This window comes from Sus scrofa, chromosome 14 (genome assembly GCF_054392235.1).
Source record: "Sus scrofa isolate SSC_HxYL_T2T_F1_AM1 chromosome 14, Sscrofa_HxYL_maternal_Yorkshire_Landrace_v2.0, whole genome shotgun sequence".
NCBI lineage: Eukaryota > Metazoa > Chordata > Mammalia > Artiodactyla > Suidae > Sus > Sus scrofa.
Genome location: NC_139396.1, coordinates 91,545,241 through 91,563,826, shown reverse-complemented (window position 1 = coordinate 91,563,826; position 18,586 = coordinate 91,545,241). Strand labels below are relative to the sequence as shown.

The window sequence follows — 18,586 nt, the reverse complement described above, 5'->3', positions numbered from 1 at the left end:
GGTCTTAGGTCAACTCTTTAATCCATTTTGAGTTAATTTTTGTGTATTGTATAAGATAGTGTTCCATTTTGATTCTTTTGTTTGTGGCTATCCAATTTGTCAAGCACTATTTATTGAAGAAACTCTTCTTTCCCCATTGTATATTCTTGTTTCCTTTGTTTAAATTAATTGACAGTGTATGCATGAATTTCTGGATTCTTTATTCTGTTTCATTGAGCTATGTGTCTGCTTTTATGTCAATACCATACTGTTTTAGTTACTATAGTGCCGGAGGCCAGCTCCAGCAGCCAGGGAGTATACATCCTGATTGGAGATGGACAGCGTTGGCCAAAGAATGGAGACAGCCTCTTTGTCCCTTCTTTCAGGGCGCTGGACTTCTCAAACTTTATTGGCATAAGTGGTTAATTGTATAGACAGTTTTTCACTACAGATTACATCATAGTGTTAAAAGTACATTGGTTAACTATTAGGCTTTGTTTTTTGATCACATGGTACAGTAGCAATACATCATGTTTTAAAATCTTTAGCCTAACTAAATAAGTGAGTACAATTCAAGGACAAACGAACACAGCATATCATATGGGAAAGAGGAGACCCAGCACAAACCATCTCATGGCCAGCCAATTCCCATAAGCTGAAGAAGTTACAAACACAAAAAATTCTGTCTTTAGACTAGTGTCTATCTTCAAAGTGTCCTTGGCAGGGATACCGTGTACGAAAATACAAATCAACTTAGCTAGCTACTGCTAAAAGTTTCTAAAATCAAGAACAAAACTCACAGCTGGGTTTCTTGGATCAAGAATAATATATGTCTAACTTCTATGGACTTCATTAAAATCATAACTCTAAAATTTACTGTATAACTAGTTAGTAGATAAACACTATGTTTTAATTAAGTTGGATTTAAATAGGGGAAAGTCCTTCAGAATGAAATTCTTATTATATTATTATTGTAATTTTGTTAAATCACAAAATCACCACAGGAAAATAAGAATGGAAAATAAGAATAATAAGCAAATAATCAGGAAAGACTGGGGAAAACTGAATAACAAATAAAACAACAGGAAAGACTAGGTCACCTGAGAAACAATCCATGTTCTCCAGCCCAAACATGGAAATTGTTTTCCCAGGAATGCCCCAATTCTTTCCCATCAACATCAAAATGAGAGCTGTATAACCTGAGGCCTGCCCTCAGCTTGTACCTTACAGGGAGGCTTTCATCCTGACCAGAAGCCCACCTTCGGCACCATTCAGGTGAGCTCCCTTCCTTGGTTAGGAACCTGCCTTCAGGTATTTTTTGCCATCAGGCAAGGTCCTATTTTTTTGAGTCCTTGCATCTCCTCAACTCCCCGCACTATAGTAATATAGTAACGTAGTTTAAGCATGATGCCTCCAGTTTTGTTCTTCTTCCTCAGTCTGCTTTCACTATTTGTGATCTTTTAGGGTTCCATACAAATTTTAGGATTACATGTTCAATTTTTGTGAAAAAATACCATTGGAATTGTGATGAGAGTTACATTGAATCTGTATAATGGTTTGGGTTAGTGTGGACATTTTAACCATATCCTTCCAATTCACGAGCATGAAATACCTTATCATTTATTTGTGTCTTTTTCAAGTTCTTTCAATAAATTCTTATAATTTTCAGGATACAGGTCTTTCACCCCCTTGGTGAAATTTATTCCTAGATTTTTTTTTTAAATTTCTAATGTAATTTTAAATGAGATTTTTTTTCTTAATTTCTCTTTCTGATAGTTCATTATTAGTGTATGAAAATCCAACATATTTTTGTGTTAGTTTTGTATCCTGCAATTTTACTGAGTTTCTTTATTAGTTCTAACAGTTTTCTCATGGAGTCTTTAAGGTTTTCTGTATCTAATACCATGTCTTCTGTAATAGTGATAGTTTTGCTTGTTTCATTCTAATTTGAATGTTTTATCTTTTTCTTGCCTAATTGCTCCAGGTAGGACTTCCAATACTACCTTGAACAAAAGTGATGAGAATGGGCATTCTTGTCTTGTTCCAATCTTAAAGGAAATGTTTTGAACATTTCATGGTTGAGTTCATGATGTTAGCCATGGGCATGTCTCATATGATTTTTAATATCTTGTTGAGGTACATTCCCTCTATATGTGTTTATTTAGAGTTTTTATCTTAAATGAATGTTGAATTTTGTCAAATGCTTTTTATGCATACCCTGAGATGATCATACAACTTTTATCTTTAATTTTTTAATGTGGTGTTTTACATTCACTGATTTGATGTTGAACTATCCTTGCATTCTTGGAGTAAATTCCTACTTGGAATAATAATTTCATGTTTATTTTTGCCCTCACTCCTTTTTACTTCCTCATCAAAAAGAATTCTCACAAGGCAAAAAAAAAAGGAGATATTTTAATATTTTCTGACTCTTTTTTAGAGACGCTTTTCTTTAGAAAAATAAACTGTGCAGTGATAGAAGATGAGACTCTGATGATATGTGATAATACTTTAAAGTTTCCTTAAAAGTATAAAGTATTTTTTGTAGGAGAACACATAGGAGTGGAAAGGGCAAACTAAGATGACCCTTAAAAAAAGTGACCTTGAAGAAATAAAGTCTTGTGGTTTCTGAAGTATGTTTGAGGATTGGGATATACATTTTTTATTGTTTTAACATTTTAGTTTGAATTAATTTTAGAATTAAAATAGTAATTATAATACACTGAGTTCCCGTATACCCTTCACCCAGTTTCTCCAAAGGTTGCCATCTGGCATAACTAAGGTTACTTGTCAAAATTAAGAAATTAACATTGGTATTACACTAGTAGATAAACTATAAATTTCATCAGTTTTTCTACCAATATCCCTTTTTGTCCTAGGATTAAAGCCAAGATCCAACACTATATTTGTTTGTCTTATCTCCTACTCTCCTATAAGCTAATTCAATAACTTTCTGTGTCTTTTATGATCCTGACACTTTTGAGGAGTACAGATTAGGTAATTTACAAACTACTCCTTGATTTGGATCTATCTGATGTTTTTCTCATGATTATATTGAGTTTATGTGCTTAGTGAATCAAATTAGGAGGTACAAGATATCCATATGTCACACTTCTAGTGATGTAGGCCATTATCACTTGGCTAAGGTCTTGGTTGCTGGATGTTTCTACTGTAAAGTTATAGTTATTTTTTCTTTGTAATTAATAAACAACTTAGATAAAATGATTTAAGGCTATTTAAATCTTGTTTCCTTTCAACTGCTTATCTACTGATTTTAATGTTCATCACTTAATGTTGCCACAGATATTATAGTGATATTTTCCTGTAGTCACTTGTTTATATCCTTTAGTTCTGCTGAATTTATTAGTTAGAATTATAAGGAAGACTTGACTCTATGACACATTGTTTACTCAGTTTATTTCTACCTCTGTGGACTCATGCAAATTTGTTTTATTCTTTGGAGTTTAACTCTATTTGGTTGACCATTTGTCCAATCTTTGGTATTGGGAGCTTTTTTTTATTTTATTTTATTTTATTTATTTTTTTGTCTTTTCTAGGGCCACTCCCATGGCATATGGAGGTTCCCAGGCTAGGGGTCTAATTGAAGCTGTAGCCGCCAGCCTACGCCACAGCAATGTGAGATCTGAGCCGCATCTGCCACCTACACCACAGCTCACAGCAATGTCAGATCCTCAACCCACTGAGTGAGGCCAGAGATCCAACCCACAACTTCATAGTTCCTAGTTGGATTTGTTAACCACTGAGCCATGATGAGAACTCTGGTATTGGGAGCTTTTAGAGTTTGGCTCCTTTTTCTTTTTAATATGTCTTCCCTTTTTGTTTTTTTTTTTTAAGGAATTGCTTGCTTTTTGACATCACAAGATGACCCCAAATCAACCAATTTGTCAGCTTTTTTAACTGACTTCCTACTAGTTTCCAGTGGCACTTACCCAAGAAAAGCAAGCATTTGCATAGCATTTCTTTCAGCAGGTCCATGTCTCTCCTTAGAATTCAGGTTAGTTGGTTCCTTGTGAGTTCTAAACAAGATGACCTTATTGTTCATTCCAGGTTGACTAGGCTTTAGATAGGTTTCTTCCTGACTATATAGGTCACTGACTTTCCTTTTTTTAGAGCAATTACTTTAGAAAACTTGTAATTGTTGATTCCTCCTCTGTGCCTTTGAGATGCAAACATTCTCCAGACTTTCCTAGGTATACAATTCAAGAATATTTTTCTCAAGCACCTAAGAGCCACTCCTTTGAAATGTAATAATCAAGAAAGATAGTGCCTCTTATTGACCAGCCTTTGCTGGATAGTGGGAACCAAACTTTAATAAGCACTGTTACCAAATACAGATGGCCTAATCACATTGGCCAATCTTCCTTTTAATGTCCTTTAGTACTTTTCTACTAGATGACTCCAGTGCTTGGAAACTCTCCCTATTTTGTTTCAGCAGAGTTAAGTTCAGTATCTCTCCCCATTGCATTTATCTTGAAAAAATAATTTCCCTGCATTTTTAATTTAGTGCATTTTTTCATTGATATCTCTAATGGATTAGAAAAAATCATGAATTTTTATTCATTTTTTAATGTTTTATTGAAGTATAGTTGATTTACAATGTTGAGGTAATTTCTGCTATACATTGATTTACAATGTTGGGATAATTTCAGTTCTACATACACATACGTACCTTCTTTTTCAGATTCTTTTCCCATACAGATTATCACAGAATATTAAGTAGAGTTCCCTGTGCTGTATGGTGGGTCCCTATTGCCAGTCATCCACACACCACAGTGGGCATATGCCAATCCTAAACCCCGAGTACATCCCTATACCTCTCCTGTCCCATTTTGTAACTGTAAGTTTGTTTTCAAAGTATGTGATTCTGTTTCTGTTAGTTTCTGACTTGTTCTTTTCAATGTGAAGCAAAGTTTTCTCCAATTTACTGAATACTCAGATAAAGATAAAAATTAGATAGATTATAATTTTAAATTATTTGCTTTTCTACCCTACAAAATCCCATATTACACCTCAACAGCTTCATTTTTTTCCTTACACTAAAATTATGTATATAGATGATTTTTAAGGACTTTTAAAATGTTGGTTCTATAACAGAGTGAGAAGGGGACAGTCTTAAAAGGTTAGTTGCAAGTATAAGTAATAGATTAGTAAGGACAGAAGTGCAGAGTGAAAAGGCGATCTATGGGGATATAAATCCTCAGAAATTTTTAGTGCTCTTAAAGGAATTTTGAAATCTCGAAGAATGTATGATAAAGTATTTGACAATTTTATTTGTTTTAAAATATGGAAACTTCAGTAACTGTGGGTTACAACAGAAAAAATATAGTTATCCCATAATATAGTCACAAAACAATATTTGTAGATTTTCTAATTCAATATAATTTATTTTCTTTTTTCAACACCTAGCAAGTTGTAAACAAGCTCCATATTATACAAAAATAGAACCACTAACTTTTCTTTAGGGATTACATATCCCGTATTCAACTGACAATAATCTAATGAGATTTTTATATTTACCATGTGTATGTGATGAAAGGCATTATTAGCATGTTTATATAAATCATAAACATGATATTATATTAAATCGTAGTAATATAGATATACATAAACATAATATATGTGCAAGAAAATATCATACATATTTGCAATTCTGTACTGCATTCCTCACGTTTTTATTTTATCAAGAAATATATTGTTGGAATGATGAAGTGCTTTTAAATTCCATAATCTTTTGGGAGGAAATCTGTTAATTTTATCTCAGTTACATATTTAACCCATGTACGAATTTTATAATCATTATAAAATTATAATTAAGAAAGAACTGTGCTATCAGTAGACATATAGAAATTTTTTTCAAATTACATCTATTTTAGTGGTACACTCTTCATATACCTTGTCGATATTCTATCTTTGACAAAAATTTTAAGTAGTTATAAATGATTAATGTTCATGAATATTTAATGTATATTCTACCAATAATGATACTCGAAACCATATTTAGTGAAATTCTTTATTGCCTAGATCTCTTATAGAAGTTATTTTTGACCAAGTTATTTACTTTTAAACTTAAAAAATAATGTCTATTGGAATATTAGTTTTTCAAATTGTATCCCATGCAGTTTAACTTACCAACAAAAATTTCTAAATACAATTCAGTATTTTCTGCACAAAAAGATTTTAAGCTCTTTGAGGGCACAGATGGTTCCATACAATTCTGCTGTGCAGTAGAAGATCAGTAAATGCTGGGTGATGATGTTACAGATGACACATTGTCAGTATTATGACCAAACATAATTGCACTATGCTATGATACAATGATACTATGGACATGTCCAGATATGAGCAGGAAAGTTTACTCATAAACTGAAAAGCCCCCAATTATCTGAGCTTTCTGTCTCCTCTTTGATAGATTTTCTTTTCCTTCCTTGGGGTCAGACTAGCATTCTTTCTGTCTACTTCCAATTTATTATAAACGGGGGCATGGAATTCAGGTAACCAAACTTATTTATATTATATGCAAAGTAAAATTTACTAGGCTTTGAGTCACATCCTAAAGGCACTCTTACAAATAAAATGGGCTCCTAAGCTTCACTGAGTTTCTCACAGACTTTATAATCTTTATTTATTGAATTGGTTCTTTTTTATATGTAGCTGCACGGTTTCAAAAGTTGAGGATTTTTAGATTTTTCAGTTTTGGGAACACCGAAAAATGAAAAGTATTACACAAACCTAGAATGAAGATCTAAAGAAAACTTGATGAAATTGAATTTAAACTAGTCTAAATCCTTGTAATATTTAGATTTATATATATATATTTCTATATTAATATATATGCGTATGTGTGTATATATATATATATAGTACTATTTAGATCAGAAGACTCATATAAGCTTGTTAAAGTATGTTCTTCCCTTTGAAAGTCTATTTTGGAAAACAACTTGCAATAACCCACCTATTTAGGTGAGAAAGGAACCAGAGGAAAGCTTTTAAAGGCTTAGTGTTAACCCTAGAGCTAATATATATATTGAAAAATCTCTAAGGGCCATGGTAGGATTACATCTGTCAAAATGATTGGGATTCTAATGTCAGACTTTTAATACCTCCTCCCACCAGCATCACTTTTGGGAGCCTCCACACCAATCACCAATTCTGAATTAGTGACTTTTCAGAGAAAGCTTTATGCTGAAGTCACATTTATTTAAATTTCAAACATGTAATACACACTAGGATTCTGAATGAAAATTTTTCCTATGGGTCTTCAGCTAGACTTTGCGAAGATTATTTTGCAGGTCACAGATCTTATTTACTGTTTTGCTTTTTACTGGTGTAATTTGTATGGACTACATTATCTCTTAGTTATCTCAGAGATCCCACCATTGGGCCTTCAGATGTGTCCAAGGAGAGGCTGAAGCACCATTGGTCAGCAGTATTATAAATGGAATGGCATTTTAAGATAAGAGAATAGAATGCATGGCCTATAAAATCCCTGAGGCATTGACAAAATAAGAAAATAGAAAACATTAACTACTGTATTCCAGGTTGTTTCAAAATAATTCTTTACTTTTTTTTTTGTTTTTGCTTTTTAGCACTGCACTCATGGCATATGGAGTTCCCAGGCTAGGGGTGGAATCAGAGTTATAGCTGCCGGCCTACACCACAGCCACAGCAACATGGCATCTGAGCTGTGTCTGTGACCTACACCACAGCTCATGGCAATGCTGGATCCTTAACCCACTGAGCAATGCCAGGGATTGAACCTGAAAACTCATGCTTCCTAGTTGGATTCATTTCCCCTGGGCCATAACCAGAACTCATTTTTTTTTTTAATTTTTAATTTTAATTTTACAATTTTAATTTTAATTCAGGCCAGGGATCACAGGAATTGAACCCACACCACAGAAGCAGCCTGAGTCATTATAGTGACAACACCATATCCTTAACATGCTGAACCACATGAAAACACTAGATAGTTATTTTTTTTTATTTATGAACCATTTCAAAGCAATTTTCAACATCATTTAATTTTAATGCAAATTTTAAAAATAACCTCAGAATATTACCATTTATTTCCAATGGTATAATTTTTCAAACGGCATAATTTTCAGTAGTGCTTAGCAAAGTGACTGGCATGCAGAAGGCATGAAAAAATGTTGGTTTCTATTATTATTACCATTAGAAAATACACAATCAAGTAATCCTGTTAATTTAATATTTGACTCTGTGTGTATTTCAACACTGAAGCCTATAAAATTTTATAATAAAATGAGATAGTTTTATACCTGATAAGGATCTGTAGGTGTAACCCACAAGGTTTTAAGTGTTATTTTTTGACAAATGAGGAAACTGAGAGCTTTTTTAAAGCTAACAGGTTTATAAATTTGATTTAACAGACTAATATAAAACATAGAAATGTATATAATTCCTTAAAGCAGAGTTTAATTCCAATCCCTAAGCATTATCTTAAAGTGTTAGGGAGTTGCCTGATAGCCAAGCGGTTAAGAATTTGGCATTGTCCCTGATGTGGCTCAGGCCACTATTGTGGCATGGCTTCAGTCCCTGGCCTGGGAACTTCTGCATGCCATGGGTACAGCTAAATAATGAAAAAGGTAAAAGAAAAATAAAAAAAACTGTTATGAGAAAAACTTTTCTTAGTGATTTCTCAAGAATATGTTTGAAATCACAATTTAGTATGCTTAAAACCACTATTTATGAATCTGTTCTTCAAATTTTAATTAATTTGAATTTCTGCCAGCAGCACTTTAGAGTTTCTAAACTCTGGTGAAATGTTCTACTATTTATATTTTTGATATATTAAAAACACATCCATTCCCAGTAGAGGTAAAAACAAGAATTCTCCTTTTAGAAATATTTATCCAGTTTGCATATGCCATGCATATATTTTAAAAGCCTATAAAACATTTGATTTTGAATGTAGCATTCTAGCTACCCACCCAAATGAGTAATACTATTTGATTAGGAATTCCCTAATATTAGAAAATAGTAATTGTGGCTCACTTGTTAATGAAATACTGTTTCTGTTCCTTCCAGGAATATGGATAGGAAATGTAGCAGTTATGTGTCTTACATGAAAAAGTTATACCTAAGTAAAGCAGATGATTTTGTAGGAAGAGAGAACTATTAGCAACAAGTGGACTTAAGTACCAAATCTGTCATAAACCAGCTGGGTAATATCTTCAAGTAATTTCTCATTCCTGGGACTCAGTTTCCTTATCTGCAGAATAAGCAGTTTGGATGCTTGAGTTTTTGAAAATAAGACAATTACAGTGAGCTTATATTATTATATAATTTAACTGCTTATGGAATGTATTTACTCCAAATATATTACTTGATCTCTGCCTAAGCGCCATGAGGAAGCTAGGTAGATACCTTAAACTGTCCTTTCCCATAATATTTCGGAATGTCTTGGATGCCAGGCTATAGTATTTACATACATTAATCATAAGCACCATTTACTAAATCACTAGTATATCCTAGGTATCATTGTTTACAGACATCACTCTAATTGTCAGAAAATCCCTAATAAGATTATCGTCAATTAATGTGATGGAATTGGATTCTAGGGTGGTTAAGTTACCATCCCCAAAGCTAGTACTTGGCAGAGTAGGAAGTTTGAATGGTGGTCTGAATGACAACACTTGCATTTTTCCTAATCACTTTTTCTCTCCTTTTTATCTTTTTTTAAGCGGGTGGTGAAAATCATTTAAAGTGTTTAAGAAATAATGTAAACATGTCAATATTTTAAATAGTACTGATGGAGTTCCCACTGTGGCTCAGTGCATTACGAACCTGACTAGTAACCATGAGGATTCAGGATCCCTGGCCTCACTTAGTGGATTAAGGATCCAGTTTTTCCATGAGCTGTGGCATAGATTGCAGGTGCAACTAAGATATGGAGTTGCTGAGGCTGTGGTGTAGGTCAGCAACTGTAGTTCCTATTTGACCCCTCGCCTGGAAACTTCCCTATGCTGCAGATGCAGCCATAAAAAGCAAAAATAAATAAATACATACACATTAGTGATGAGCATAAAAATAAGAAGTGGTAAAGACATTGAGAATATCAGTTGTGTTATTAATACAGTTTTATACAAATAAAAAAAACCTGAATTTGAAAGTATACAGGAAAAATAAGAGAAATCAGTTTTGACCCTGTAGAGATATAAGCTTGGAAAATATATAATTATGAGTGACGGGGAAACTGCAAGATTAATGATGTAAATTTTGATCCCAGAAGCCTATCTTTTTTATGTCTTGATAATTTCTATTACTGACTGTAAACAAAGATTTATCATATACATGTATATTTGTCATTTATATGTCCCTACTTTCAGGAGGCTTAAAGTCTAAGGGCAGAAGACCAAAAAAAAAAAAAAAAATAGACAAGTGAATAAATATAGACATTGATAGATATGTTCACCACTATTATTCTGAAAGCTTATTCTACTTTCAAAAACCTTTCCTCCAGTAAATGAGATAAGATAGTCATATTCACACATATTTAGGTTCCAAAAAAGAACAATATGAACTTTTTAAAAAATTAGATGTTATTATTGTTAGTTTTTAAAGTTTTATCAAGTATAGTTGATTTACAAAGTTTTGATAATTTCTGCTGTGCAACAATGTGGTTCAGTATATGTGTAACAATATGAACATCTTGAGGGAAGAATTGACAAAATGCTCTAAAAAATTTTTAATAATTACATATATCTGGAGAAGAAAGGGGAATGTACTATATAAATTTGGCTTGGAACTATGATTAAGATTGGACAGAGATGAGGAAAGGGAAGAAGATGAGCAAAACATTTGATGGGTAATTCCTCAAGATGTTTACCTACAACAGAAAATATCTTAGTTTAGCTTGAGTGTACAGTGGATGAAAGAAAGATGAAATGATGTTGAAAACTCAATAGGGGCAAAGGTTATGGTGGTGCTTGTGACCTAGTAATTCCACTCCTGGATATAGATTCAAGAAGAATGCACACATATGTGCCCCAAGAGAAAAGTAAAAGAATATTCACTATTCATAATAGCAAAAGATAGAATGACTCCCCAAAGATCCTTAATAGAAATACAGATAAATGTTGTATGTTTTCTCAGTGGAATATTACGTATATAGAGCAATGAGAATTAAGCAGGCTATAACTCCATGTAACACTATAGATGTATTTCAAATATATAAATATTGAACATAATAAACTAGGCACAAGAGTACATATAGTATGATTTTATTTTTCTAAGATTCATAAACAGTAAAATCTATAGTTTTAGAAATAAAGATAGTGATGTGATTGTTCTTGGGAGATAATGACTAGAACAGGGCACAAGGAGGCTTATGGGTGCTGGTAATTTTTTCATTTTTTGATATGGGTGCTAGGTACATGGATTCAACTCAGTTTGTGAAAATAGCTTCAACTGTAACTGTACATTTATGATTCAAAACTTTTCCTTTTAAAATTTTTTTAACATATAGCCGATTTATAATGTTCTGCCAGTTTCTGCTATATGGAGAGAGAGAGAGAAAGGGGAATGTACTATATATACTTGGCTTGGAAATATGATTACATTTGGACCAACAGAGATGAGAAAAGGGAAAAGATGAGCTATGTATATACATATATATATATATATATATATATATATATATATATATTCATTCTTTTTTATTATTTTTTTTCATCATGATCTATCCGTGGAGACTGGATATAGTTCCCTGTGCTCTACAGTAGGACATCATTGCTTATTCATTCTAAATGTAAAAGTTTACATATACTAACCCCAAACTCCAAGTCCATCCCACCTCCTCCCCCTCCCCCTTGGCACCCACAAGTCTGTTTTCCTTGTTTGTAAGTCTGTTTCTATTTTGTAGATATGTTCCTTTATGTCATATTTTTAGATTCCACATATGAGGATTATAATATTGTATTTGTCTTCCTCTTTCTGACTTACTTCACTGAGTATGATAATCTCTAGTTGTTGCATCCATGTAGCAAAAGGCATTATTTCATTCTTTTTTTATGGCCGAGTAGTATTCCATTGTATACACGTACTACATCTTCTTTATCCAGTCCTCTGTCAATGGACATTTAGTTTTCTGAGGAAACTTCATACTGTTTCCATAGTGGTTGTACCTGTTTACATTCCCACCAACAGTGTAGGAGGGTTCTCTTTTCTCCATGCCCTCTCTAGCATTTGTTATTTGAAGGCTTACTAACGATGACCATTCTGACCAGAGTGAGGTAGTACTTCATTTTTGCTTTGATTTGCATTTCTCTAATAACTAGAGATGTTGAGCATCTTTTCATGTGCCTACTGGCCATCCATATCTGTTTGAAGAAATTTCTATTTAGGTCTTCTGTGATTTGGGTATTTTTCTGTATGAATTTTATACTTAAATATAATGGTGATATTTGAGAAATTTATAATCTTTACTCAGTAAGGAGATATGGAAAGTGTTTTTTGTATCCTAAGAATTGCACAGTTCTATCAAAGTGAGAAAGTTTGAATCAAGCAGTAATAAGCCAAAAGAAGTGAAAATTAAGATAGGAACTGTATAGTAGTGAAAATAATACAAAGAAAAACATGGATATGATAAAAGTATTAGTGATAAAATGGGCAAATTTTGTGTCTAACAAAATGGAATATATAAAGAAAAGGGATTTTTTTTTAAATGAGATTTCAAGACTGAGTGTCAGGTAGTACTACTGACAAACATGAAAATAAAAAAGATTTGTCAAACTACAGCCAGCAGGTCAAATCTGGCCCACTGACTCTTTCAATAGCTTATGAGCCAAGAATGTATTTTGTTTTCACATTTTTAAATGACTGAAAAAAATCAAAATAGATATAAGGAGGATACTATTTGTCACACATGAAAATCAAATGAAATTTAAATTTTAGTGTCCATATAAAGTTGTATTGGAACACAGCCATGCTGGTCTGTTTGCACAGGGCCTATGACTGTTCTAATGCTATAGCAACAACAGAGTTCAGTAATACAAATAGAGTGGTATGGTATGGCCTGCAAAACATATTGTTTATTAACTTTCCCATTTAGAAAAGGCATGCTAATTTCTGTTTTAGGAATAAAATTATAAATTATATATGTAAAATTTATAATTTATATGTGTACTTCTGAAAGTATATATATAATATGTACATATATAAGTACTATGTGTATAAATGAATATCTATACTTGTAGTATATGTATACATATGTATATATACTTGAAAATGCATATATGCTAATAGGAGAACACAACTTTTGTTGAAGAGAGATTAAAATTCAAAACAAAATTCTAAGGTTCACCACTGTGGCACACTGGGTTAAGGATTTAGTGTTGCCTCTGCAGCGGGGCAGGTTTGTTCCCCTGGCCCAGCACAGTGTGTTAAGTATCTGGCATTGCTGGAGTTCCTGTCGTGGCGCAGTGGTTAAGGAATCCGACTAGGAACCATGAGGTTGCGGGTTCGGTCCCTGCCCTTGCTCAGTGGGTTAACGATCCGGCGTTGCTGTGAGCTGTGGTGTAGGTTGCAGACGCGGCTCGGATCCCGCGTTGCTGTGGCTCTGGCGTAGGCCGGTGGCTACAGCTCCGATTCAACCCCTAGCCTGGGAACCTCCATATGCCACGGGAGCAGCCCAAGAAATAGCAACAACAACAACAACAACAAAAAGACAAAAGACCAAAAAAAAAAAAAAAAAGTATGTGGCATTGCTGCAGCTATGACATAGCTTGCAACTTCTGCTTGGATTCAATCTCTGGCCCAGGAATTTCCATATGCCATAGGTGTGGCCAAAAAATAAATTAATTAAAAAATAAAATATAAATAAAATTCTGAGGATCACTGCACAGAGTGAAGAACTGAATCTCTTAGTATAAGTAACAGTTGTGATTTAAAAACAATTAGGATTAGTTTATTTTTTAAAGCAATTTAGTGAATTTTATTATATTTAAAGTTGCACAACCATCATCACAACATAATTTTAGATCACTTCCATCCTAAACCCTGAGTTTACCTCTCCCTTCCCCCCACCTGTCCCCTTTGGTAACCATAAGTTTTTCAAAGTCTGAGTCTGTTTCTGTTCTGCAAATAAGTTCATTTGTATCTGTTGTTTAGATTCCACATGTAAGTGATACCATATATGTTACAAAAGATGTAGTACACATATAAATTGAATATTACTCAACCCTAAAATATTGCAGTATCATGGATGGACCTAGAAATTATCATACTAAGTGAAGTTAGACAGTGAGAGATTTAGGATTATTTTAAAAAGCATATTCGTATACATTCACTCATTTGATCTCTAAAATAACCTGTGAGGTGAATCTCATTTTCCCCTAGTTTATAAGTGAGGAAATTTAGATTCTAAAAGATATATAACTATATTTTGGAGAATATTGAATTCAAAAGTAGAAGATGGGAGGTCTCGTCGTGGTGCAGTGGAAATGAATCCAATTAGGGACCATGAGGTTGTGGTTTCAATCCCTGGCCTCATTCAGTGGGTTAAGGATCTGGCGTTGCTGTAAGCAGTGGTGTAGGTTGCAGACACAGCTCTGATCTGGTGTTGCTGTGGCTGTGGCATAGACCAGCGGCTACAGCTCTGATTAAACCCCTATCCTGGGAACCTCCATATGCCACTGGTGCAACCCTAAAAAGACAAAAAACAAAACAAAAACAAAAGTAGAAGATGATTGAGAGTTCCCATTGTGGTTCAGCAGTAATGAACCTGACTACTATCCATGAAGGCAAGAGTTCAATCTCTGGCCTCTCTCAGTGGGTTAAGGATCTGGCATTGCCACAAGCTGCAGTGTAGGCCACATCCATGGCTCAAATATGACATTGCTGTGGCTATGGCATATGGCAGCTGCAGCTCCAACTCGAACCCTAGCCTGGGAACTTCCATATGTCATAAGTGTGTGGCCCTAAAAAATAATTATAATAAAATAGGTAGAAAATTACCATCAAGGAAAACATAGATTTTTGGTATATGGTGGGAGGTATGCCTCTTGTTTGCAGGTATGGTAATAGAACAGAAACTTGAGCTGAATTTCTGGGTTTTTATCCTGGATCTACTATTTATTAACAAACACTACAGTCAAGTAAATCACTTAACTTTAGAGACTTGGTTTCATACTCCATAAAATTAGAATAACATTCTTCCCTCAAAGGGCTACTATGAAGATTAAATTATATATACACACACACACACACACAATGCCTAGAATAGTGTTTGGTATTTATAAATGTTAGGTATTTCATTGTCTTTGGGTATTTTGAGATTTGAAAATCAGTTGACATGCAACATAATCTAATTTGGATGGCAGTGATTCAAAAAGCCTTTACTAGCTGTTCATTTCAGAGTTGTATTCTATAAATTTGACAGGAACAGAGACACATAGCCAGCCAACAATAATATCAGAGATTACACTTACCCGATTTGTCTTAAGATTGTACCTCAGTTTCTTTGCTTATCCTGCACAAAATCATGTGGTGTTTGTACCCAGAATTTCTAAATATCAAATATTCTCTTAAATTCTATTTAGTTATTTGCGCAGTGATGGAAATTGATTGATAGATTGTTATAAATCATTCACAGAAGCACTAAAAACCTTCAGCAAAGTTGTCAGTCAAAAATTTAATGCTTTTTTGTTCTTGTTCCTCCTGTGAAAAAGAGTCAGAATTCTCCAGAACTTTTAATTTTGTAAACTGTTGCCCAACTCTTGGCCCTTATCTTGTCAGAAGTAAATATCTGCCAATTGTAATGCACCACATGAGTTGAGATGTTATTAAGGAAATTGAATGCAACCCTTGAGATTCTTGTCCACGACAGGGTCATTCTCAATGTTATCCAGTAATCGACGCTGTTACCTGCATGGCAGGTGAATAGCAGTTACAATTATTGTCACTTTGTGTCTGGGGAAACATAGACAAGGGGGTTAAGTGACTTACTCAAGGTCATGCTGGAAATCAGTGACATTCCAAGGAACAGAATTTGAAATACATTTACAACCAGAACACCTCTGAATAGTTTTAACTTTATCACAAGGATAGTGGGGAACACATGCAGGTGTTCACTTCAGATTTTTTTCTTAGATCCAGGGTATGTATTTATTATCTTTGAGATGAAGAAAGTAAAAAAGGGCCCCACTAAATCGATCTATAGCTATTGTTATTTGAAAGTTTAAATATTATTTTTATGAAAATGGAGAGAATGATAATGACCAGTAGTTTAAAAGGAGAAAATCCATTCCTATTTTTTAACGAGTTTAATGGGTTGGTAGCTTATAACTTTGTTAATGGACTTCTATCGATTTCAGACACAAGTGAGCTGTATCTTCATTTACATGCTTTGCCATATGCCATCAGCTGTAAAAGCTGCTCTTCTTTTAACATATCACATAGGCCACATATCCTGAGAAAAGAAATTACAAACTCTTCATATTCAAAGGAAGAGTCATCTGTACAGTCCATCCATTAAAAACTTAGACTCATAGCTTTATTTTTTTTTCTTTTTATGGCTGCACCTGTGGTACATGGAACTTCCCAGACCAGGAATTGAACCTGAGACAGAGCTGCAACCTAAGTCATAGCTGCAGCAGTGCTGGATCCTCAACCCATCGCACCACAGTAGGAACTCCAAATAGGCTCATAGCTTAATTTAGCTTTTCAAGTCAAATAAAATTAATAAATACTGAAAAGGAAGCAAGTTGTAAGTGGTAGATATGTGATATTTTGAATTTTTTATTGAATAAGAAATATTTATTGAGCCCTCAATATGCATCAAGCCTTATGCTAAGGAACTTAAAGAAAAATTCATATCAGAATGCTTCATTGTTCATTTTCTTTAATCGATTAGAATTGAAGCATGGATAATTATTCCTGAGACTTTACAAATGCCCAGTTATTTTAGACACTGAGTTAGGCTTATGATAGGTAATAAGTGAAAGATAGCTCCCACAATAAACTACTGATTGTTGTGAATATGTCGGAGTATAAAGGTGGTTTTCTACCATTCATATATCTTGAAAGGATAAATCATATAAGAATTTACTTATTTAATTATTCACATTAAATATGTGATTACAAAGCTTATGTGTTTCCAGATTTCTGGACACCTATGGGTGGGAAAATAAGAAACTAGCTCAGAAAACTTTGCAAAAAAGTGGTTACTAGGTTCAGGAAACTGAAAACACACTTTATTGAAGCACTGGTATACAATAGCAATAAAATGTAAATATATGTGTATAACGTATAGAAAGAATAATACTGTGCTAATTCATTAAGTCTGCTGTGCATGAGAAAAATGACACGTCAAAACTCAGGGTGCTTATTAGAGAGGCTTGTCTTAATAAACCTTGCCCAGAACATTTTATTCTTCCTCCAAATAATTTTTATACACATAAACACTTAATTTGTTTATAGGTACAACCTAATATTAATACTTACAATTTTATATATGTGCTTATCTATATATATATGATTTATAAATATATATTGTATTGTTTACCAATGAGTATTCAGTGTTTATATAAGGGTCTATCAGTGTGTATATATATGTGTAGATAGCCATAGTCTCATTTCAAAATGTTTTGTTATACTTCTTCCTTTTGAAGCATACTATTAATACAATTTAAAAAGGTATATGCTTTTCTAACATATGTGGTATATTTACATGAAGTTCAAGTTAATTACATTTTAATATGTTAGAAATATGGGATTTAACATATTTTTAATAAGGAGTAAATTATACTTTGGTATTCTTAAATTTAGCATTTTAGTTCTAGACAAAACAATTATAATTCAATATATATTTTCATACGAAAAAAATTAAACCTGGAAAGTTTTAGTTACACAACTTTAAAAAAACTATGATATACCTCTATTCTTAAATGAACAAGTTCTACAAACATTCTATAATGACCGCTTCTTCCTAAACTGTATTTTGACATAGTGGAATGATTAGAAATCTAATTATCATGTTTTAGGCTAAGATGACTCAATTGCCTGAGGCAGAAAAGGAAAAGATTGCTGAGCAAGTTGCTGATTTCAAGAAAGTAAAGAGTAAGCTGGATGCTGAGATTGAGATATGGGATGATACAAGCAACGATATCATTGTCCTGGCCAAGAGGATGTGTATGATCATGATGGAGATGACGGACTTCACAAGGTAATTGTGTGGGAAATGATGTTCAATATTTATAATGGTTAGACACATTTGTCACATTAGTGAAACCTCAAGTTTCTCTGAGTGGCAGGAGCTAAAATTAAGTGATATGGGAAAAGTAAATAATATAAATCAGAAAGTTGGAAGTAGGTCCTCGAGAGGTTTTAGCAAATAAACATGGCCCAATTTCTCATAAAATGCTAAGAAATAAGTTAAGACACCACTTTATAATCTCACTCTTAGGAATCTTCTCTGCGTGCCATATTAGCATTTCTTTTATGCAGAAATTGGTAAACCAAGTTATGATCTCCATTGGAGCTATCTAAATGATTGATTTCCATAGCCACATACTGATATATCAACTATATATATTTGAAATTGCAATGACTTAATGTTAGACACAAA

At 33.3% G+C, this 18,586-nt stretch overlaps 1 protein-coding gene across 5 annotated transcripts in view; it reads left to right on the top strand.

Annotated features, from left to right (window-relative positions):
• The window catches only part of CTNNA3 (catenin alpha 3), a 1,780,789-nt gene that overhangs the window by 1,602,329 nt on the left and 159,874 nt on the right, over window positions 1–18,586 (top strand). For all 5 annotated transcript variants that reach the window (XM_021074380.2, XM_084997062.1, XM_021074383.2 and 2 more), the window contains one exon: window positions 18,003–18,184. In XM_021074380.2, the coding sequence (XP_020930039.2) occupies window positions 18,003–18,184 (182 nt within the window). The remainder of the gene's footprint in view (window positions 1–18,002; window positions 18,185–18,586) is intronic.